A 25,234-nucleotide genomic window follows, 5' to 3' on the forward strand; every position below is an offset into this window, starting at 1 on the left:
TTTTGATAAAAATGTCCTTGAACATGTTTATTTCTTGTGTGCAGCGATCATCTACTGCATCTCACGTGGATGGTTAGTGTTACATAGATTTCTGGTGTTAGGAGACAAAACATGCAGACCGGCAGGCTGGTTCGGCATCAGGCGTCCGTGACCTTCACAGTCCCACATTCCCGTTATTGTAATGTGAACACAACAGAAAGCCAAGAGAGAGAGAGGGAGAGGGAGAGAGAGGAAGAACGCTTGACAGCTTGTCTGATAGGCCAAACAAAACCCGCCATGGCCAGGCGAAGCTTCGGACAGATAGCTACACAAACACACACATACATGCACTCACATCCACTTCAATTAAAGAGAGCCCTCCTCCAGAACTAACAATCACATCAGTCAGAGAGATGTCAGCAGCTGAGAGGAGATAAAATGAGAGCGGTTCATGTGAGGTTTTGACTGATATCCTGCCGTTTGCGTGGCTGCATTTACAGGCGGCGCTCATATGTGAGCATGTGCCTTCTGCCGAGACATGTGTGTGCTGTCAGGCAAACATAGAGATGACAGCAAAAAGGAAAGGAATGCAACTTGTACATGTGAGAATTAAGAGGGTGTGTGTGTGTGTGTGTGTGTGTGTGTGTGGGTTTGGCTGCTGGACAAGCTGTGTGCAGGAAGTAGCCACAGAGGATAAAGGCATGAGCCTGACAGAATAAAGGGTGATCCTTTCATGCTGACGAGTTGTTTGGGGAAATAAAAGAGTTTCTGTCAGCTAATTGGCCCGAGCTGGAGTTCCGGTCATCTCTCTGGTGAAATTTCTGATTCGTCTTCATGTCTTTTCTCTCCCCCTCACAAGAGCAGAGCGTGTCACTCTCTGTGGACGGACACCTCAGCTCAATATTTCATTCTGTTTCTCTTCACAGCATATACAGTAGTCGATTAAACACCTAACATTTTGCCCTTTTGCACACAGCGCGCATCTGCAGCCGGTTTCATTGTCTTTCTTCTCTTCCCTTTCTCCTTTTTCCTCCTTTATCTCTTTTCTCTTTCTACCTTTAACATAGTCATTTACATTGTGCGTCAGCGTTTGTCCTCCTGTGGGAATTTCTGTATTTTTTTTTTTTGTATTTAAGTGCTGTTTCATGATGTAGCTGCAGTTTGACCAGCCTGAACCGAGCCGTTTTCATCACCCCACACATTCTCACCACAGCATCCAAGACGCTGCACACATTCAGCCATGTGGAAAAGAAAGTACACCATCTTTCAATTCAAAGGTTTCAGTACATCTTGAAGAATTTTATTTTTCTTGCCGTCCTTAAAATGAAGGGAATGCAGCTTCAGCTAAATAACAAAAGTATAATTTACCTTTGTCTTGGTTTATTAAAGAATAAGAAGTACATATCATGATTCAGTCTTTTGTAGAACCACCTTTAACTACAAACTCTTGAATTATTTTCTGTAAAATTATCTAACACTATTATATCTTTCAATATTTTTGCACTTTTTCACAATTTTGCTTCAGTTCATTGAGGTCTGCTTGCATGTGTTTATGCTTACCTCTTGAAATCTTGCCACAGCGTCTCAGTTAGGCTTCTGTCTGGACTTTAACTGGGTTTTAATTTTCATTTTTTTCAACCGTTCTATTGTCGACTTATTTGCTTAGGATCATTGTGTTATCACATGACCCAATTAGAGCTAAGCTTCAGCTGTCAGGCTTTCTCACATTTGACTCTTTGATAGAGAGAGAAATTAGTATTCAGCTCAACAACTGGAAGGAGTCCAGGTTCTGTAGCTGCAAAACAAGTAAAAACCATCATGCTTCCACCACTGTCTTTGACTGGCAGTACGAAGTGTTGCTATGCTGTTTTCCAACAAACATGACACTAAGTGTTCAGGCTTAACATTTCCTCCTCTGTCTCATCTTTGCCAAAGAACATCACCCCAGAACTTGGTTTTGTGAGATGGAGCTTAACAAACCTGAACAAAGCCATGTTTTCTTTTATTATTCTGACATGAACTTTAACATTTAACATGCAGACTGAGGCGTGTAGGATCTGAGATGTAGCTCGCTGGTGTTTTTGCACTTCATTTGAACGTTACACTGTCTGCACTTGGCCTGAACTTCCTGGGAAGATTGACAATTGTCTCGAAAGTGTTCAGTTTGTGAGTAATCTCTTCACTGAAGGATGGCAGGCTTCTTACTGTTTAGAAATGACCTGATAACCCTTCCCACACTGGCGAGCAGCAACAGTTGCTTCTCTGAAATCACTGATAGTTTATTTGACATTGTGGTAACACACGCCTGAATGGTTCAGATCAAAAACCTTCAAAACTTCTTCTATGGAGGTGCACCGGACTGCTACTTCATCCATTCATTCATTCATTCATCCATCCATCCATTCATTCATTCATTCATTCATTCATTATCCTAACCACTTCGTCCGATGAAGGGTCGCGGAGAAGCTGGAGCCTATCCCTGCAGGCTTTGTGCAAAAGGCATAGCCAGTCCATCACAGGCCCCTGACTGATACTTATGCTCTTAGTTTCCCTCAAAGCAGTAAGGATGTACTTTTAAAAGTTTTTACACACCTTGTTCCTGCATTAAGGCTCAGTTGGTAATATGTAATATGTGTACTATGTGTTGTTGTAAAGGTGAAGTTGTAATTACTGAATTTTAAGGCTCTTTCTTTTTCATGTCTGTACACACAAATGTGTCTGAAAAGCTTCTAAGAGTGTGACTATGGTCAGAGATGTCTGTGGTTGTAAAGGAAGGCTTGTAGCTGGTTTTGAAGTGGTTTCTTGGATTGAAAGTCAAAATTGGTTCTATGCAACGGTGCCCTAGTCATTCTTCTGCAGTAAATAGTGGAATTCAGAGGATAATGCTGACGTTAATTGATTTCAGAGCCTGGAATAAATAGGCTTTTATGGTCACATAAGACAGAAGTAGGCTCATTGTGAGGAAAATGTGAGAATCTCTGCTGCTTTTTTCTTCCCTCTTTGGATCGGCCTGTGCTAGCTCGAAGATGAAAGCTGAAATCAGTTGATCGATGAGAATGGTGATCTTTTAGATTGTCATTTCATTTATGTGTAAATTCATTGCTTCCTTTACTCCTTGGTATATTTTTTATTTATTTTAAGCATGTAGTGCTTTAGATACTTACAATATCCCCTACAGAGAGAAATCACCTCTCAGTTACATTTAGCTGACATTTAATGCTTCATACTGGAATATCATTCTAACACAAAGTATAAGAGAGCAACAAATGTAAGATTCATGTCTACACTCCTTCACACTGTGAAATTGGATTAGGAATGAAACGGACCTGCCGGCTGTTGGCTGTACAATCGGACATGACACTTCCAATATCTGCTGTCTTGCAAAATAAGAATATCTGTCAAATAAAAAGACATATAGAAAAGAATTGGATAGAGAAGAGACGGGATGAGGACCCCCATCTGGTAAGTTTGACTGTTCCTGCTAGTTTTTTCCTCTTTTGGCGGATGGAGGAGAGGTAAGAAGTTTGTGGGGGAACAGCCTGGAGTCTCGGCAGTGGGGCTATACTAAGGTCAGCATCGTGGGGGGCTTCGCTGCTCTCCGTTCTCCTTGGTTGGGCAGTCAGCAGGGGGGATCACACATCCTACTGCATAGATGATGAAGAGGATGTGCAGTATGGACACCAGAGGTCAGGCAGCCGTGGGCCGTCTGGAAGTGAACTTGGAAGTGCTCCCGCTGTGCCCTGTAAAGAAGCGCTCACACATATTCTACCCATCCACTAATGTAATGTATCACATTTCTGCCAAGAATCCAACACATCCTCGAGTCATGCGAAAAGTTAGAGCCTGGGGGGAAAAAGGGAGGGAGAGACAGAAGTAAAAAGAGGTATAATGCAATCACTACATATAAATTTCTCTAAGGCAGAGGTGCCATATGGGCTTTACATCAGCAGCCACACATATCCATAGCAACAACCTGATTATGGCTAACAAAGATAAATCTATTTCCTCTCAGTCAGCTTGATGACAAATCCTCATTCAGTCTCTGGAACAAAACACATGCTGTAAATCTTTCCTATATAAACTCATCTTGTGTACAGAAGTGTCGCTGCTGTCCTCCTTCTGCTCCTTCACTCACTGCTGCTCATAGGAGGGGGTGGCCGACCATTGTAGTCCTTCTAGGCCAAACAATTACATCCTCTCAATGAACATCCAAGACAGCAGCCATGGCTCCAAACGCCTCATGCCAGGTCTGTCTTGGTTGTGGTCTGACTCTCCTTCTGCCTGTCCTTTTTCCCCTCCAGTACATGGCTTCAGCTTCTCATTCCGAAACAGAGAAGATAAAGTGAGATTCTTGGAAGAGGGCCTTCTTACACTCACTAAATCAGGCGCACAATAAAAAAATCTGTTCTAATAAGAAAGAGGTTTGCTACACTATTATTTATGTCAGAAAATAAATTATATGTTTGTTTCCTCATCATTAAGACCAATACCAGAGAGCCTTAGCTGGCCCAGCAGAGCAGAGGGAATGGAAACTGGAAAGGAATAGGGAATGTAAGATCTCTTGTGTCATTATTACATTATATGCTCTTATTTAGGAATATTGATGAAGGTACATTTGTTTTTGTCCTTGCCTTACCTAGGCTCCCATTGTAGCTATTGCTTTACTCAGCTGATAAAGTAACATCTTTTCTTTCTGGTTTTTTTCTTGTTTTTAGTAACTGTAATTAATGCTGACAAACTCCCGTGGTTGAAAAGGCTGCTCTCACAAGCCACATGTATCACCAAAGGCTAAAAACGTGTTCGTTTTGATTTTACTGACAAATTAAAGGAGAAGTTAACAGTTGGCATGTCTGCCTGATGCTCCAGTCCCACAGAAACCCCCTGACGTAAGGTTGTTCCTCACTTTTGTCACTTATTGCAAGCTCTCATACAAAAGTATAGCATATAGAAGTGATATAGTAAACAAAACAGAGAGTGCTGGCAGAGCAGCTGCTGTAGGTAACATTGATTGTGGGAGCAGGGAGGCGTTGAGAAGTGAAGGGAGTCTCCCCAGGAGAATGCCTCCTTTTTCAGAACAGTCTTATGACCAGCATGCCAAGCAGAAATGTGAAGAGAAGCATTGACCAGCTACTGGAAAACATCACTATCCAGGATCAATGCCAAATTGATCCCAGAACTATGTATAATGTAGGCCATTGGACAGCTAGCCTTGCTCCTTTAACGTCCTGCATGGCAGTAAAAAGCTGGATTGCAGTAGCTGAAAAAGAATGTCGCGAGCTACATGGACAAGCAGAAAAATTTAGACATAAAACATCGCCGTAGTGGTGACGATGTACGTGTGTGCTGGACAAATATGTTCGATGTTATGCGTTGTTTTGTGTTTTGCATACCCAGAGGATTTGGCTCAGTTGTGCCGTTATCTGTTCGCTCTGATGCATCAGCTGCCAAAATTCAGGATGCCTTGTGGTTTTTTGGGGAATATGCTGCAAAGCAACTCTTCATGTTTTAGTAGCAGAGTGGACGCAGTGTGGCTTCCACCCTCCCTGTCAGGAGGGAAGCCCCATGCAGATCCTAATGAGCAGTACGCTGGAGAGGGGCATCTTTTTAACCCAGCACAGGGACTCATAGAAGCGCTTTACACCTCTTCAACAGATGCCAAGTGCAGCTGTCAACAGCATACTCTATTGTTGCTTACTTTCACTTTCCCAACTTTCTCACTCTCCTCTGCTCCTGTCTAATCTCTCAGCATCTCTCCTTTTTTCCTCTGGTCTGACCGTTTGTCCTGATAGCACATCTGCTGCATCCTGTTCACATGTTCCAACATTCTTAAAGGCTAGCCAGAGGTTACAGTTTACTAAAACAGATTCAGTCTACCTCGCTACTTTCCACGTAGACTGTGTGATACATTATTGCTGCTGCATTAAGAATTCATGAAGTATAAACAAAAAAAAAAGAGGATTCATCCAAGGTGCTTTTGCAAGTGGAATTGAACCAAAGCGCTTTTTTTTTTTTTTTTAAATCACCATACCTTCACACCTTTTCTGGTTTAAATGCATTTCTTATTGTCATGGGGGAAAACTTTAAACTTTCTTCCTCCAGTCTCCTTTTTGATTATCTTCTCCCTTTTCAGTAACTCCCCCACCCTCCTCCGTTATACCTTTCTCTTGTGCTCATCTCCATCTGTGTCTAATTGCATTAGTTTTTTTTTTTCCGTTTGTGTGTGTGTGTGTAATCTCGTGATTGCCTGGTGCTTCAACAAACCCCCTCGGCCCTCTCCTAAACACAGCACCAGTCCATTTGTGCCTCACCCTGGTCAGGTTGGTTTCCTGGGCTGCCCTGGAGGAAATATCAGATGACCTGGCACTCCAATGTAAAACCTAGGTCATCAGGGAGGGCTCCTCTCACTCGTACCCCCCCCCCCCCCCCCCTTTCATCCACTTCCTGCTTTCAAGTGCAGGGCAAGGTCAAAGCTTTGAGGATGCATTCCCCAGACTTCACCAGGAGGCAGGCTGGAGGCGCTGTGCTGTGCTGTCTAACCAGACTTCACTCCATCTATTCTTTCACATCTTCCTACTCTCTCATATTCATTTCATTAGCTCAAGCTTTTACGGCAATCAATACTGTTACTAAAGTTAGTTTTTTTCTAATACAGCTATTCATTAAGTGCATTTTCATTAGTGTCACTGAAGGACCCACACGACTGGAATAATACTGTAATGGATAAATGTGCTGTAATTGTTGATTTGTTTTTTTTTTTTTGTTTCTTTTTGACATAGATTTGTTTTTTTCCCAACTAAATTATGCATAATAACTGACTTTGTGTGGTTTCCATCTATTTATGCTTTTGTTTGTTTGATTTACTTGCTTTAGCTTCAATGCGCAGATTGCAGGAGAGCAGCGACTTTATGGATGGTGTTTAGAGACAGGTGTCTGATCTGTCCTGAGATAATGCCAAAAGACTCCTATCTCTCCTTCTAATGGCACAGAGACAGTTGTTTCAAGCGATCAGGTCTGTCATCCAAATGCTGAAGTGTTGCTCCTTTCAGCACTCCTATTTTCTCCCATAAATCAAAGTAGATGGCAAGAGGGAGAATTAGACGAGTACAGCAGAAAAGTCTAGCCTCTAGTCATCCAGGGACAAGGAATCTGCATTGGAATATGTCCATCAAATGCTGGTGTAATGGTCGACTGACTTTTGCGGCGCGAGAAGGAAATCCATCGGATCAGGGCTGCAGACAGTTTCTGCTGAAATCATCTCAATACTTACAGCAATTAGAATTCATAAATGCATCAAAAACAGTGTGTTTTTTTTTTTTTTCCTGAAAGTTTACCGCTCTTGTTCCCACTTCTCACTTTCTCGATGTAAAGACATGAAATGGCATGAATATGTTACTGTCATTTCCATTTTCAAATAGGTAGACCTCCGAAAGAAAAGATGACTCTCTCTGGGGAAAATATTGTACCTTCAGAATGGAAATATCATTTGAAAAGCGAGACAGCAAAACCCAGTCATCTCAAAATGAAAATTTTCTCATGGTGGTTTTCTTTTTCACCTCAGTGGTTATGGGAAAGAACGAGGTAGGAGAGGGTATGTCGGGGGGGTGGGGGGGAGGGGGGGGAGGGTATGAGAAGAGAGAACCAAAGCAGAGACACATTGATGAGTACAGGGGCGACAGCCCCTGAAGAGCATGTTAATAACGTGCCATGCACAGACAGGTAACCAGTAATCAGGACTTGTGATTGTGATGTGGCAGAAAGACACATACAGACACACTCTCCATTCCATCTCCGACATTCATCAGCTCGGCTTTGGCGTGTTCTGACACGGCCCACTCCACGAACACTGTGTCGCTGCATTTGCAGAGACAAAAGAAACAAATGGGATGGCTGGACGACAGCAAACCGCTCCGGGTTGTTCTCGCCCCTGGAAAATGAAAGGCCCCCATTTTTTGCAACCACTGTGGCAATTAGAGGAGGCATTGCTCATACTTAGTCTCTGCTTCACTGCAAGTTTTTCCCCGATTGGTGTTTATTGCGATCAGGCTTGAATGATGGCTTGTCTTCATTCAGGATATTGGGAAAACAGTACCTATCAGTGTACCTATTGAAACATTTGGAGATAAAAACATGTGAAGGATCATGTCAGAGGGGAGGCTCAGACCTAAAGGAGTTAAGTTCAAACACCCCTGCATATGCTGGATACTGTTTTTAAGGGAAGCTAAGGTGGGAGTTGTGTGTTCAGAGAACTGCTTCTGAATATTTCCCCAGTGAGCCAGAGGCAGTGAGGTCAGCGGCGTCCGGAGCCCTTTGACGGCAGCTGGTTTGACTTTGATGCACCATCAGTGTTCAGCACTCCGCTTATGCATTTCCCCCTACCCGCCGCTTGCACTAACCCTCAAGCGTGTTTGCTCAACCTGAACTTGCGCTAGCCTCTCATAATGCCGCCCATGCAAACTTTGTCTCCTTGCAGCTGTTTAATGGCTGCACGTCTGTTTTTGTTTGTTTCCTCACCATAAGATTATTGCACCTTTATGGCTGGTCGGGGGGTTGGAATAATCCCTGGCATCTGTTCAGAGAGGGAGGGGTGAGCAGAGAGCCAGAGGTAGAGGCACCCTGCTTTTTTCTAGCTTTGTTTAAATTTGTCTAAATACAAGACCATGTGGCCCCCTATTTCATCCTCCTCCACTGAGGGAGAGGCTGTGGCTGGATTTTAAAGGCAGGAGTGATGGAAGGACTGCGTTCTAATAAGCACCGAGGTCACTAAAGGAGCTTCCCGCTGCTGTTTATCCTCCCTAAAATGAACACCGAATAGCAGAGATTAATCTAATCAGTGCCATTTTAGTGTCATTTAGTTACAAATGCACAGAAAAAATAATCTTGCTATTAGTTAAGCAGCCCCATCTGAACATTTTCTTCTTATTTAATCAAAAAAGTCTTTGTGTCTACCGTTCCTCCTCTTTGTTTCCTTCCTCTCTGTTGTATGACAGAAGTTTTAAAGCATAGGAGCAGTCCTTAGCTCCTCGTGTCAGCGTCATTCTCTTCCTATCTTTTTCTTAATTCAAGACTCCGTCTTGTCATGGCTTTAGTGCCTCCGGTCGTTATGGCAAGAGAACAGGAAGTTAATCAACACAACATTATCTCCCAGCTTGCACCTGGAGGCAGCAGTGCCAGTCAGGGACCCCTGCCAGCCTGGGAACCCCTCACACGGCAACACCATGCAGCATCCCTGTGGGCTATCGCCAGTATGCTGTGCCTGTGCCAGGTCACACTTGTGACACGGCCTTGATGAGCCAATGGGAGTCTTCCTGCAGTGGCGCATACTTAATTATAGGTAGAAAGGGTAACGGAGGACACTTTAAAAAAGCGCCATTATTATGCACCACACAAAAAACACCACACTTTCCAGCATAGTATTTTTTGAAGAAGTTTGAAAAACTTTGCACAAAAGATGAGTGGACCCATGGTGATGTCTTCTATTGATTGTCTTTTGATGCCTTGAATCGGTCATGTGACCTAAAAAGGGGCGGGTCTGGCTGATATCACTGCATGCCTGTCATTTAGATCAGCCCCACCTTTATTACAAGTTTTAATAAAAGTGACAAAACAAACCCTCACGATCTCGCAAGCAGGGTTGTTGACACTCCAACATGAAGAGAGGCGCACATCCTCAGAACAAAAGATGACAATGTTTTTGTGCAAGATGGCATCAAGTCTGTACTTTTGTCTTTCCTGCTGTAAGAGCTTGACAAATGTTCTTGTGAAGAGTGAATTGCCGGCTGTCGCTGGTAATCATTAAGTTGTCTACTAGTAGCCAAAGTGCTTTTATTTCTGCCCATTAGTTTGGTGAGAAAATGGCCGGGTATAGTGTAGCCTGCTCCCCCTTCAACTCAGACACATGCAGTAGGCAGGGTGAGCCTGGGAAACATGAACGTGTTTGAAGTATCTCTATTTATGCCAGTGGCAGTTTTTTTTATTTTTTTTTTTTACAAAAAAATATCTTTTCAGTGTCTATCTCGTCTGGTTTTACACAACCGACTCCAAAGGATCTACAGCTTTGCCAAAGTAACAGTACACATCCATGTCAATATTTGTGAGACTTTCGTGTTATAATTATTCAGAGGTTAAACTGTGGATTGATCCACAGAGGAGTGTCAAGGGCAGATCAAAGGGATTTGGAGGAGGATCGGACCTAAAATGTTAAAAGCTACTCGCTCTCAAACACAAAGACGTCAATCTCTCTGAGAGCACCTTGATGTCCTCAGAGGAGAACTTGATCAAAGCTTTCATAACAAAGATGGTCTCAGAAGATGATCTGACCTCAGCCGCATCCCACTTCTGTCTTTCATTTTACTTCTAGCAGGGTGCGTTTACCTGCCTGAACTCCCCGGCGCTGCCCCTGTTTCAGTCTTTCCTGTGTTTGTGCTCCTGGTTAGACTGTCTGAATATCAATGAAGCAGTCTCACAAATGTATTACAAACACAAGAGAGCGGTGATTAAAGATGACATATCTAAGCCTCACTCCTTTCTGTTCCTCTCCCCTCTCTTCTCGTTTTCACAGGAGATTGCAGCTTACTTGATAACATTTGAAAAGCATGAAGAATGGCTAACGACATCCCCTAAAACAAGGTAAGACAATTATATTCCTGCCCTCTTTTAAAACGTCCCTGTGTAAAAGATTCATCACCTTTTTAGCATTACATCCAAGAAGCTGCAATTACCATATTTTGTTTTACATATCTTTTTAGTACAGTTTCCCAACACCCCCCCGTCTTAAAGTTGAGGTCCAGATGTTTCAAACTCCATGCTACTGATGGCTGCTCAGAAAAGCTCACACTTTGCAGATAACACCATAGAATATTGGAATGGACTAATAACTATCTTTATCATGCCAGTTAACATAACATGCGCCAGCAAAGCATCTGTTTTGAATGCTATGTTAATGCATCCCTATTAGTTTGCACATTCACCACTCAGGAGTGTAGGTCAGCCGTTACACCCACAAGTGGAACAAAATGCCAACAGCCACTGTGGTATTTGGAAATGAGTAGGAGCTCCAGCATTGTACTTAATGCATTTTGTTAATATATGCAGATGCAAAAAAGAAAAAAGAAAGATGTCCTCCTTCAGTTTTCAGCTAATTTTAACTCATGAAACTTAATGTCAGCAAATGTGTTTGTGGCAGCGCTGGCTGTCTAGGATGATAATTAATTATGCATGTGACTTTGTGATGATATTCCTTGGCATTTGACAGCACTCGATTGCTCTTTGTTTAAGCCTGTTTTTGCTCATTTCTTCAGATCTGACAGTCTCAGGATTCCCATCCTTGGCCTCTCTCGGGCTGCCTGAAACATTGCTGTCATACTGTCAGCCCACCCAATATTTATTTATTTATATTTAACCACAACAACAAATACAGCCTATTCACACAATCCCCCTTTTACTAAATGTTACACGCTCATATGTTTGGAATTAGCTCTTCTTTATGTTTCCCTGTGAGCTGGACTTGCTATGTTGGCATTATTTGCAATCCTCAGTCATGTGTAAATGGACCTCGGGCTTACTGACATAAAACCCATCGCTCACCCCACCCCTTCTCTCTCCCTTTGCCTCAGAGAGACATTGATAATAGTCCTGCATAAAGACACTGCCAATTAGAATATGTTCTCTGGTGTAATTATAAGCTGAAAGAGCTCCATGCCCACTTCCTTTTTTTGTTTGTTTTGCTTGCTTTTAATCAAGAATGCCCCTCTTGTTCAAGCACTGGCTCCCCAACCTCCAAATATGAATCCACTGTCAAGCTAATATGGCCATCTGATGTGCTCTGTATTGTTATCATAAGTCTCTCTTGAATGCACATGTTGTCTTGTCTTATGGTGAACAAGCATAAGAATAGATTTAAAGGGGTGATCATAAAAAAAGACCATTTTGCCAGTGTTGGAGTATTGTAGAAGTCACAACTCCTGGCGTTCTCTAGTACAAGACAGCTTGAAAATATGTGACACATGAGAGATTTTAGATCAAGCGACTTTCTAGACAGGATGCTCCTGGCCACAGTCTGTCATCACTGAGGCTTTTACTCCCTGTTGGCTCATGTTGGTCGAGTCTTAGCACAGGAGTTGATACCTCAGAAGTGTCACTGGAGAGTATCTCCAAGAGTGCACCTACAGACACAACAAAACACCTGACAAAACAGCCACACATCATATGTGGCAGCGGAGTCATTACTGTGTGTCTGTTTACGGCATGCATGTGTTTGTGAATGGTAGAGCCTGAGAGAAAGGTTATGGAGTGTTTATATTTTTTCAGATGTCAGTGAAAGGGTAGGGCATAGTGATGGATGCCGGGGCCATTAAAGGTTGTGGGGAGTGAAAATATGTGGCGTGTGTATGTGATTGATGGAAGCTGATTGATGAGCAGCCTCTACATGAAAAGCTTTCTGTCCAAGGTCACGTGTGAGAGGTCACACCAGGGACACATGTGGTTAAACACTGCCTTATCATTTGTCATTGCACATCTTCAGGTGCATGTGGGTTGGTGTGTATTCATCTTTATTGTGGCGGGGCCTGTCTGCATGTCTGTTTGTGGATTGACCCCTGTGGGGAATAGGCTAAGAAGGCTAATTCACCCCCAGCTAGCACCTCTGGGCCAGGTCAGCAGGGTATGATGGGAGGCAGAGATAAGCAGCGGGGTCATACGCAGGGGAAAGCACAGCGCCGCATGGCTGCACTGCACGCATGTAACAACTCTGACACAAGCAGGTCATAAACATGTGAGTGGGCTACAGCCAGAGCTCAAGGAGCTGACGCCAGCTGTTTGACCAAGGTGACACGCAATGCAGAACATGCCCTGAATAAAGATGGCATCCTGTCAACACAAGGAGGAGAAGACGAAGTGGACCAAATCGCATGCATACAGCTGCAGTTTACCAGGCCCCTGCTGCTGCTGCACATGAACAAGGCCCGTACAGTAACACTGCAGCCGGTGCTGTCTTTTGTTTTGGTCTGTTCCTGTTTGTTTATCATTTCAAAATCTGAAGCATGCCAGGGGAGAGTGGTGGAATGCTGAGTGATTGATGTGCTTAGCTCTAGTAATACACATTCCTTTTCAGATAGGAAATGCAACAGTGCTTAAAATCAATACCAGTGTTCTCCCACTGACTGCTCGAACAGCACTACAGCTAATTCAGGCCACACCTGTCAGAGCTGGGGAAATCTTTCCCTACTCGGGCCTTACACTTTAATTTACACTCACAGCCTCGCTGGCTTCCATTTCCATTAAAGGGAGAGCCTGGCATTATGGCTTTAATGAAGGCCACAGCCAGGCTGTGATTTAAGATGGCCGTTACCTTGCACCTTCACTCCACAGGAGGGAACCCACTTAAAGGCACAATTAGGATTTTCCTCTGCTGCTGCTGCTTTCTAGATAGCAATACTCATTCTTTCCCTTTGCCTCTTTAAAGATGTGTCCACGTTGCTTCAGCTGATGGGGTCTGAAGGTGCCTGTGGGAGAAGGGTGAAAACAGAACTGTGGCTCCAAACGCAGACATTAACATTTAATTTGACCTCATCATGGCCACAGCATTGTATTCCTGTTGAGAGCCGGCGTTCATTGTCCATCATAAATGGCACAAATGTCCCCATGAGGGGCTTTTTCAGAGGTGTTTCAATGCTGACAGATGGAGTAACTGTTGACTGAATGGTGTCACAGATTGGTTAGCACAAAGACCTAATGGACACCTGAGTGTCATATAGAGATGGCTCATTATAGCGTCCTGTAAACATCATGGTTTCACACTGGAGCAAAGCCACATTAGGGTTTCTTGTCTCCACTGTTTATTTTAATAGGACTCATCTCACACCACAGTAGACAGAACTTTTCTCTGACTCTCACACACAGTATGTGTGTTTATATATAAAAAAAAAAAAAAACAACAAAAAAAGACCAAGTACATGTGTTGTATCTGTTGGATAGCTAAAGCGTTGAGTTGTGCCAGCTGTGTATACTCTGACTTGTACACAAGTTTGAAATTTATAAATTTACACATGAGCTTGCTGTGCATTGCCACAGAACACACACACACACACACACACACACACACACACACACACACACACACACACACACACACACACACACACACATACTATACACCTACAGATTGTATATTGAAACTATCAAACAATAAGCTCCAATCCTTGGAGGACCCCACATTGACACTGAACCTGGCCGCCCCCATGTCCCAGCGCAATAGCCCTCTCTCCTCCCACATCCACATCCACATGCACATCCACAGCAACAGCAGCAGGAGCAGTAGCAGCACTCCAAAATGAAACCAAGTCCCTTTAGACAGCTTCCAAAGACAATGCTTTCATTAAAACCTACAGCAGTGGCGCCACCCCAGAGGCGCTGGTACACCAACAACAGAGTCGAACAGAACTGAAAGGCTGCCCGAAATCTACTAACGACTGTTTGTTTGTCATTGTGTACCAAGCCTGTGAATTTGTGTAGAACCCATGTGCGTGTGTGGCTGCACGAAAGAAGTAAAGAGGGGAGATTGTGCCTAGCCATGTGCACACATGCACAAATATACTTGTGTTTGTGCACGGTATGTCTAGGAGCTTGAGAGATTTTGACTAAGCATCTGAAAACTACTGTGTGGAAGAACATATGCACACATTGTAACGTACTGGCGTGGCATGTATGTGCATAGTTACAAGTGAAATTGTGCGTGTTCTGAATTGAAACAGAGTACTTGTATATTCTGTGTCCGTATCTTTTTATATCAGCAAGGTAGTACCGGGGCAAGTCTGCCACTGTGCATAAGACCTCCCCCAAGCCTTCCATGTAAACTGTGTTTCTGTCACCAACTCTAGTAAATGGTGTGAAGTAGTGCTGGACTTTCTGTGTGTGCATGTGTGTGTATACATGGACGTGTTGGAGGGACGGGGTGTGGGTGGTAAGATGTGCCCGAGTAGGGCATCGGAGAGTGCTTGTTCTAATTCTTTGTGGCACTGGCTGGCTGGCAGAGTTTCAGAGGAGAGTAGGGGGAAGGACAGCAGCAGCATGAGCGAGACACAGTGAGGCACGGGAAAAGAGAGATGCAAACAGAAACAAAGGCATGAAAGATGCAGAAGTAGTTGATAAAATCTTATTGGATTCCAGACTTGTGGCACTGACCCAAGCCAGACTTATGAAAAAAATCCATCATGTCAGCTTAATGTGAAGAGACAGTTTGGTAAAGTGACCTAGTCTGATTGCTTTCATCTCTTACTTCTGCCTGTTCTTCTGCTTTTCTGCTGCTTTTTTTTTTTTTAATCCCAGTTCATACAAAGTAAAACTTAGTTGAACACTGACACTTGTTACCCCATTGTGTCAGAGCCTGAAGGACGCTGTACCCCGCTGCTTCTGCCCAGCCAACAGCCGTTACAAGGACAGGTATGGCCACCTGGGGCACATAGACTGGGTGAAATAAAGCCCACCAGGGGAAAGCAGAGAGAATAGGAGTGAGGTGAGCCTCGGCAGCATGAAGTAAGAGTGAATGAAAAAGAAAATGAAAAATGGTCATTAAAGGAAGAGTGAATTTGATTGAGCGAGAGCAGTTTAGAAAATGGAAACATGTCGATAAGAAAAGCGAACAGACTAGATGGAGATGGGAAGGATGGTGATGGATAGGGTGAGATGGAGAAGGGGTGAAGGGGAAGGGAGGGGGCCGGATTTACGCAAATAGATGAAAGAGCAAGAGAGAGATGGAATAGAGGAGGATTGAGCTGACATATAAGGGAGCGAGAGAGAAAAAAGAAAAATAGAGTGGGTAAACAGTGGATAGAGGTAGAGGGAGGTGGATTCAACTGACAGATAGAGAGAAGTCCTGTGGTTTTGGGGGGGCAAAGGAGGGAGAATGCAAACGGTCAATAGATTACAGAGAGTGCTGTGCCAAGTCTAAGGGCCTCAGACTGCTGGCCAACTTAATAGTGCCTCATGTTTGTCTGTCCTCTAAAGTTATGCCCACTCTGAGCCCAGGGAGGCAGACTGAGCCTGAGGCTAGTGGAAATGGACAAGGGACTAGCTATATGTTAGTTCACATCCCAGCTGCTGTATATTACACTGGCCAGCTCACCCACTGGAGACCATTCAAAGGAACATAGAACATCATCTAACTTTATCGCCTTCATGCCCTCGACACTCACAGGGGTAGCTGGTAAAGGCCAAGAAGGGCAGGATCAGCCCAAGGAATTGATGTTTTTTTGTGAAGTATACTTTTTGTTTGGATGACAGATGAGACGAAAATGTGACCCTGCAGTAAAGTTATCCAACCCAGTTGAAGAACATTATGCAGTAGACGGACAAAAGCAACATAAAATGACAATACCTTTAGTTTGGCTCAGTGTGCTAATTTGAAGAAAGAGGTGGAGGGAAGTGAGGAATGCAGCCAGTAGCTGGCCACAGGAGAGAGGGGATAAATAAATAGAGGAGGAAGTTGATGTCAAGCAGGTGTTCAAGGAGAAAGTGTCAGCCAAGCGGGCCGAGATGGGGAGAAGTGCTGCCTCTGCAGCCTGATAATAAAGACTTAATTCAATTAGCGCTTCTGCACCGGTGAGCAGCGTGAAGGCTGGCTGTCGTGGAGCAGGCCATAGACACAGCTGAGCTCACCCCCAGCCACCTAGACACATAGACGACCGGCCGTGCACTTCAGCGTGCTCCCTCCTTCTCCCCCCCTGGCTCCCTCTTACTCACACAAAGTAGATCCAACGTATTATTCACACCTGAGTCACTGAGCAGTCCAGACACTAAACTCTGCCTACACCTCTCCTACACACACACCCGGACACTCGTAACACTCAGAGACACTGTCTTACCCTCAGTCCTCTCCATCATCCCACCCCACATACTGGGCTCTCCTCTTTTTCTCACCTTGTCCACCCTTGATTTGCTATTTTCAACCCCCCTCTGTTCTCCACCCCCTCTTGTACCATACTCTTCCACCTCGTCACGGTGCTCTGTCGGTGTCGAACGGCCGTATGTTGGCCAGCACGGTAAGGTTTGTGACGGTGCATCCCTATTTTCAGCAAATCATGCCCTGGCACCCAGTTGGGTGCTGTCCTGTAGGCATATGGTGTAGCGGATTGCAGATCCTGGGCCTTTAGGAAGTCCTAGGGGACACGTCAGTTTAAAAAAGCATCCCATCCCACGCACCACTTTGTGCCATTCTCCAGAATCTGCTGTACCACACTGTGCTTTGGGTGTGGTCAGAGAGCGTCTGTTTCCTGCAGTCCCATGGGTGGTACAGCAGTGCTACCGAACACAGAGGTCTTAAAAGGTCCCACACATACAGGAAGGTGGGTTAAAGAAGAAAAGGAACAAGAGGAACAAGAACAGGAGGAGGAGGTGGAGGAGGAGGAGGAGAAAGGACAGGACACACAGTTTCAATGATATTGTTTGCTGTTATGTAAAGAGAAGGAGAAAATAGGTCCTGGATGACTGCCAGAGAGCTGGGTGAATCACCAGCAAAAGAACAGGCACGACATGAGTGTGTAAAAACACACACACACACGCACGTTGGCACACACTCTGTCCCATTTCTTTGTCCCAACTGAGCTTCCCAGTACATGAAGTACAGCGGATGAGGAGTTGCCATGTGGCACCATTAAATGTGTAAAAAACGTGAAATGGCAGGACTGACCCTTTGCACTTTTCATCATTAAGCAGCTAAGAAAGTGCTGCAACCTGGCTTGTTGTGTGTTTTCTGCATCAAGGCCACTTATGAAGAGAGCATTTCAGGTTCATTGGCCCCTTTATTTGCTTAAACTTTGCCCCTCTTCCATCTGGCTGACCTCCACTGTTTGTTTTCATTCCACTTAAGGCTCTTAGATGGTTTGTTTGGTTTTTTTTTCATTGCCCAAGCTGTTGCTTCAAGTTCTGGCTCATTACATGTCTTACATGTCTTAATCTGATACACATTTGATTCTGATTAAACACCATTTTTTATATATATATATATATATATATATATATATAGATATATATATATATATATATATATATATATATATATATATATATATATAGATATATATAGATATATATATGATAGATACCTCAGGCAAAAAATTTTCTCTGCCCACTTCCTCAGTGAGTATTTCACTGAATGCAAGAGCCATACTACTTTAACTGCTTCATTAAAGATGGGATAGGATGGCGCGGGTGGAATGTGCAGGATTGCCATGTATTAATTTTGCATTAGTGAATTAATCAATTCAAATATAAGATAAGTGATAAATTATTCAGATTTTTTTTGTCATGCACATTTGAGAGGAGTGTGCAGTAGGAAAGGTGAAGACCACTGTAGATAGGATTAATTAATATTCATGTCTTTGTCAAAATGAGGTAAGAAAAATAGCTATTAGTTCAACATCTTTAAACACTGATACAGTTATGAGTGTTTGAAGGAGACAGTTTCCACAATGATGCGATTGTCTCATGTTTGTTTAGTCTTTTACAGCTCATCATAAGAGTTTGTCCAACTTAAATCTTGTAAATCTTAAACTACTCTTTGACAAATAGAGAGAAGCTCTAAATAAAACAACCCTCATTTAAAACTTGCGCTCCTTTTGTTGGAAAATATTATCTTTGCTGTGTTTTTGTTTTTTTTTTTTTTATCGTTTCTCATCACAGTAAATGTACTTTTTTCTGTTTGCCATAAGCTGGTGCTCAGGAGAGTTATGAAGACAGGTCAGCCAAGATATTAAGTAGTTCTACGCCTGACCTAAAGGAAAAATCTGATGGGTACATTAACATGACCGCTATATGATTTTGTCAGAAAGGACATTAAGAGCTTCAATTATTTACAGGTGATGTGCCTATTGAATCGGCAGTGAAGTGGCTCATAAATCCCCCCCTCTGTCTAATCAGGCCTCTGCTGCAGTAATGGAACGAGAAATGTAATGAAGGAAGCTCTGTCTTTGTGTTTCTGTATTTGCCATTTTAGGAGTGACTTGGCTATACTTTCACACTGAGATTACATTGGTGAAAAGAAAGTGCCGGTGCACACAGGTTTGAAACCCTTCCACTTCATCACTGCTCAGTGCTTTGCTGCGCTTTATGTCACCAGACAATGATCCAGTGACAGCCAAGCATCAAAATGTGCAGCACCAGCACCTAATGTGCACCTCAGTTTTCTGCCTGAAAGAGAGTATAAGACAGACATATTGACACACTGAGAGATAAAGAGAAAGACAGACAGGAAAATAGAGGGATGCTGTAATGGTTGGCATGGCTGTGTTCCAATTCAGACCTTTCAACAGTACGGCACTGCTCAGATAAAACTCAGCCAGCCACCAATTACTTACTTTTTTTTCTGAGTCCTGTGTGGCATGAGGGGTTAGAGGTGTAGGGGAGGGTCTGATCAGCTAAAAAAAATTACATATTAAAACAACAGTTCTACTCTCAGAAAAGTTTGGAATCTGTATACAATGTAGATTTTTTTTTTAAAGAGAAGATCAAGCCAAATTATTTAGTTAGTTGATCATTGTGTGCAAAAATAAAAATCATATTCTGTGTCAGTGATGGACAAGCATCTTCGGGACTGATTTCCTAAAACAATTCCACATTTTTCAGATCCCACAGCAGTTTACCTCGGACCTTATTAAAGTCCTCTGGCTCAGAAAAGGCACCGGTGCGTCTTTTCTTTCTTTGGATATCAGAGTTTTAAAATGCGTTTGTGGATGCAGTCACAAACTGTGTTGTCTCACAGTGGCATTCAAAAGTGGTTTTCAGCCCATGCGGTGATTTCCGCTATGGAGTTGAATGTTTTTAATGCAGCTGAACTATTCGCCCACACAATCTTTCACAGAGAAATGAATCCCTCCCTCTCTTTACTCCTTAAAGCTTCCATTTTTACACCCCGTCATGTTACTGACCTGTTGCCAATTAACTTAATTAGCGGTGAGGTTTTCCACTGGGTGTTTCTTTTTGTTTTAGACATCTTTTCCAATGTTTTGTTTCCCCCTGTTCCAATTTGTTTAAACGTGCTGCTGGCATGCAGATCAAAATAAGTGTGTATTTTTTTTTTTTTAAAATGACTGAATTTCTCAGTTTTTGAGTGCTTTTCCAATCATGTCGTTCTGCTTTTATGTATATTTTACACTGCTTCATTTGAAAACAGCTGCACAAGCTCGGCTTGCTAATGAGAGGCCACAATGATCACATTGTCTGTGTTTAATAAAGCAACACACTGACCTTAGTGCTGTTGTGTTGTACTACCAGCTAATAACAATCAGACAGCGGAGCCAAACAGTGTTGGGTAGTAGTATATTAGACCTATTTTAAGGAAACAAAGACAGGGAATCGCCTTCTCCACCCACGACCATCACAATCCATAATCACCTTAGGCGGTTTACAGTGGAAGGAAGAGAGGGAGAGAAAAGAGCTGGAATGACAAGAAGATGGAGAGGCAAAGGGGAGGTGAGATAAAAGTGAAATGTAATGGAGAGAGAGTACCACCTACCGTTCTGGTGTCCTCTGGCAGAGGAATCGTTTTGAGGGAAAGGCAGGGAGGTCTCCTTTTTTTTCTTCTTCTTCTTTTTTTCAGTCAAAGCTATTCCTCTCTTACTCCTTGAAGAAGTGAATCTGGGGTGACTGCACCCACAATTAGGGCATGAGAGGATTAGTGGCGAGTGGGAAGGTGGTTGGGGGCTGTTTTTTTGTTTGTGTTCTTGCTATTCCTCGCTTTGCATTGTGGCTGTGTATCTGCTGTTTTTCTTATTGAATTTTCTTTCCCCCAATTTCACCTCATCAAAAATAAAATAAAAAGAAAAACAAAAAACATCACAAACAACATAAGCAGCAAGTATACAGAAGCAGAGGAGGGCAAAATAAGAAACCCACTGGATGCTGTACTTTTCCCATTCTCCCACTTTCCCTGTCAACATGTAAAACATCACGGGAGCCTCTTCACTCTCTGTTCCCTTGTTAATGCCTTTATAGATAACAAATCCCCCAGCAGCCCTCAAAATGTCTGAAAGTCCCCCATCTTTGCTTTCATTTCAATTGCATTTCATTTTCTTACTAACAAACCCAAAGCTCACAGGGGAAGACAAAGCATTTGGGTTATTATGGGTTTAAAGCACTTAAAAGCTTTTGGCCACCCTGACATTAGTCAATGCAAGGTTCCAAGGGAGCCGGAAGGAATTATGTTCCACTTTTCAGAAAGATGTAAGTCCCAGAAGTGTTTTCCTTGAGTGTTTATAAATGTCTTTATACATGTCTGTGTTCTGCATATGCAAGGATTGCCCTTTCTCCAGAAGATTTGCTCCATACCTGTAGCACTCTTCAGCGTGCTCATATTAGCTCACAGCTCTGCAACAGTCAGATTCTGTATCGCAGCATCTTAGGCTGCCTCCTTAGAGCTCCCTCCCTCAGGTCACACATGGAATTTAGAAGCTTTTCTGAGGCAAAGAGGTGTGACTCACCCTGAGACTCCCCCTTCACTCTTTCTCTGTATCTCTGTCTTTTTTCTCACTCCCCCCATCTCTCTCTCTCTCTCTCTCTCTCTCTCTCTCTCTCTCTCTCTCTCTCTCTCTCTCTCTCGCTTACTTATTTCTCCTCACTTTATTTCCCCCAGCTTTGCTGCTCCACTCAAGAGTCATGGGGCGCACACTCAGCAGTAAACCAATTTCATTTAGTATGTTTTCACATTTTTATCCAATCACGGCATGCTCAGAGGTTTCAGAAGCCACATGACACTTTCATTGGAGCCTAATTAAGGATCTCTGATTCAATTCATGTAATTTAATAGAGATCAGTCACGATTGTGAAGCTCTAGCTTTGTGCGTAGGGAAGATAATTCATTCCAGCCTTCGACTGGAGCAGATGAGGGTTAAAAGGCTTTGCATTAGTGTTAATATTAATGTATGGAGTCCAGACTCCACCTGTTGAACAATGATGGTGCCACAATGGAAATGTAGTCACACACCCTCCTGCTTCTGTAGCTGACAGACGTAGCTACAGTACCCAGACACTTGGGTGGTTAGCCACCGGCAGATCAGTCTGTTCCCGAGCACATCCACTCTGTAATTGCCTCTCAGCTTCCTCATTGTTCTCGTTCATCTTCCTCTCTGCATACAAAAAGCAGTTGAAGCACTCTCACTTGTTATTTTTGTTTTTCAAAGGTGTGTCTGCATCGTAGCATTTGGCGCAGGACTTACAGTCAACCCTGGAGACTGTCTGATAAATTGTAGCAAGTCTTGGATTGTGATAATTTCAATCGCTCTCACAGGAGGATTGAAACAAATGCTGAGCAGCCTTTTGTAAGCCTTCCAGTAAATGGCATGAATGAGCGAGACAACTGCCTGGCACTGTTTTGTTCATTTTAGAAGCCCCTCGTAGCCCTCTAGCCAGCCAGGGTTTGTGACGTAGTATTGAGAGAGCAGAGAAGGGCCCTGCTGGGGTAAAGGATCGCGTGGCAGGAGGTGTCTAGACGGTCTGAAGTAACAGGCCAGACAGAGAAGAGGAAGTAGACTTGCAGAGGAGTCTGGTCCAGAGGGAGGCTGTGTCGAGGGCATGGCTGAATGGGCGCCTTATCTAAAACCACGTCGAGTCGCCGTGGACCTCGGCCTCTAGAGGCTAACGACTCTGTCACTTGAAAGGGAGAACAGCCACTTCCTGGCCAAACACACTATCACTCACTCCTGCCTAGTCAGTGACATCTCTCTGTGTTTCTAACCCAACTCTCTGCCATCTGACTCCATGTTGGGATGCATGTAAAAGGGAAGCGGAACAACTAAACCGGTTCACCAGTAAATTTTATGCTATTTAATTTTAAATGTGTCTCAGAAAACTCAAGACTGTTCAATAAAGCCCATGCCTGGTAGTAAATCTCGATATACAGTCTCCCGGAGACTTCCTGTCTGACTAAAGTACACAGGTTTTCAATGTGAAGTCACAAATTCATGCAATCGCTTGACTGTTATACGAGGTACTGTTCCTGGCTGAGCTGTGACATTTCAGAAAAAAAAAAAAAAATGTGACGACTAATGTCTCCTATGTTCAGGCCTCGGTCTCATCTTTCTACTGCTCATTATGCCTGAGCCCAACGACAGTTTGGAGGACGTCGGAGGCATTGCCACGTTGGCCATATGCTTTCCACGGCTCCTATCTGTCAGAATGTCATGACATGGCGGGGGTGCGCTTTTCTGCACCAACAGAGGAGCGGACCACAACGCTACAGGAGGGCCTCATTACCGACACACCGCACCAAAAGAGCCTCAAAGAGGGGTGAGAAGGCATACTGAGCGCTGTGTTTAGAAGCAGAGGGTGAGCCATTTAAAAAGCACTCAGCCCAAGCAGCTGCCCCTCCCTGCCTGCATGGCTCCATTATCACAGCAGAAAATATGACACAGGATTTTTTTTGTTATAGATGCTTCAACAAATTAACTGTGTAATTAACACCAACAAATTGATTCCTCTCTACATTTTAATTGAACGTTTGGCTTCGTGTCTCCATCTGGCCCGTCCATTTTTTACTCACAACTGAACATCACTTGTTTATCTGCACCGCTTTTGAGGAACTTGGTCCACCCCTTCCCTATGGGACAGCTAAACAAAGCCGAGTGTGACATTTATTCTTTTTCTAGTGTTTGATGTTGTCGTATAGTGCCAGGAGATACAGAAGTGGGATTTTCTAATGTTTCTCATAGAGAGCTGTAAATTCACTCCACTCTAAGCATGTTTTACTTCTGGGTGGTACATAGATCCTTTAGCTCCACTAAGGCTGTGCACAGCACTTTTATCCCAATTGTGCATGGTAATTCGCTCAATTCTCAGCCCTCCATCACCATTGATCCTTTAAATTTATATTGGGAATTTGTTCCCAGATGGTCAAAGAACAAAAAAATCAAACTTTTACCCTTGACAGTCTGTAATCTATACTGTCTGAATTAGGGTGCATTAATGATCTAGTTGCTTCTCACTCAGGTAGGGAGTTTCCATTAGAAGTCAGACAAACTTTAAAGTTTTTTTTTTTTTTTAAGTTTCAAGGGGAGATTATTGTTCAAAATGTTGCAGAGATAGGGGGAAGTTCTTCCTCATTGGATGGATAAGCATCTAATCTGCCACTTTTTTTTTTTTTTTTGCCATTTTTTTTTAAAAGTACTCAAACGTTTGAGTCCTTTTAAAAAAATGGAATTGTTTACTTTGTCTCTTTTTCTCAACACATATGAGTGTTCATAGGGCCTATTTAAGATAAGCGCATAATGCCTAAAATGGAAACTGAGGAGCTGATGCACACAAGCCATACATCAGGGGTGTCAAACTGTGGTCCTCGAGGGCTGCTACCCTGCAGGTTTTTGTTGCTTATTCCCTGCTATACACCTGACTCAAATCAAATGGATCTAACAGCTTGTGGTCAAGCTCTTCACAATAACACAGTAATTTCAGTCAAGCGTGTAAAACTAACACCTGTATGATAGCGACCTGAGGACAGGAGTTTGACACCTGTGCTATACATACCTGCTCCTGTGGAAGGACTTTGTGTCAGACGGCTGAGGCTGATCATAGTTTTTCAGACTCAATTACTGCAAATTTTGCTCCTACTGACACATCGCCTATGGTAATGCTATCCCATGTCCCCCTAATTAGATTGCTCAGTCCCATGTAGTGTGGAAGCTCGCGGCTCGGCAGATGTAGCGCCATGTTAAACTTTATGTTGCTTGAAAATGGCTTCCGCTCCAAGTGCATTTGAGACTGAGATGGTTTGACTGTAAAATGATGTGTTTTATGGCACCGTTATCTGGGCGATATTTCTTAAAGATGCAGCACTGCACACTATGGCATTCTCTGTCTTCTGGAAGGAGCAAATTGATATGAACAGATCAACAGAGCTATGCCCTTCTGGACGTCCTTGGCACCATACTTGGCCCTGAAATTGATTTTTCTCCATATCTCCTATGCCAAAAACTCTCATTCAGAGATTTTATACTCCCGCTGCTGACACATTTTATTCAGCTTTGGAGAGGATGTACTGTTGAAATGTCATTCATTTCCCTCCAACGTTTTGCCACACTTACCTAATAGTCTCAAAATGCATTTGATCGTGTTTGTCACTTTTATTGTACGTGTATGCACACACATGTGTGTATAATTCGCCAGGAGCAAAGAGATTGCTTTTGATTTAATGGCCATTGTGCTTGACTTTGTGTGTTCCGCCGTAGCAGTGTGTCCTTCCCTTGCTTCTGCCGTAGCGAGTAAACTCTCTCAGTCC

The 25,234-nt window shown here is 43.4% G+C and overlaps 1 protein-coding gene across 1 annotated transcript in view; it reads left to right on the plus strand.

The window, feature by feature from the left end:
- The window catches only part of camta1a (calmodulin binding transcription activator 1a), a gene marked incomplete at both ends in the record, with an annotated part of 295,163 nt that overhangs the window by 124,727 nt on the left and 145,202 nt on the right, over window positions 1–25,234 (plus strand). The window contains 1 exon segment of the mRNA XM_079238563.1: window positions 10,538–10,605. Within this exon segment, the coding sequence (XP_079094689.1) occupies window positions 10,538–10,605 (68 nt within the window).

This window comes from Telmatherina bonti (assembly GCF_933228915.1).
Source record: "Telmatherina bonti genome assembly, chromosome: 4".
Classification (NCBI taxonomy): Eukaryota; Metazoa; Chordata; class Actinopteri; order Atheriniformes; family Telmatherinidae; genus Telmatherina; species Telmatherina bonti.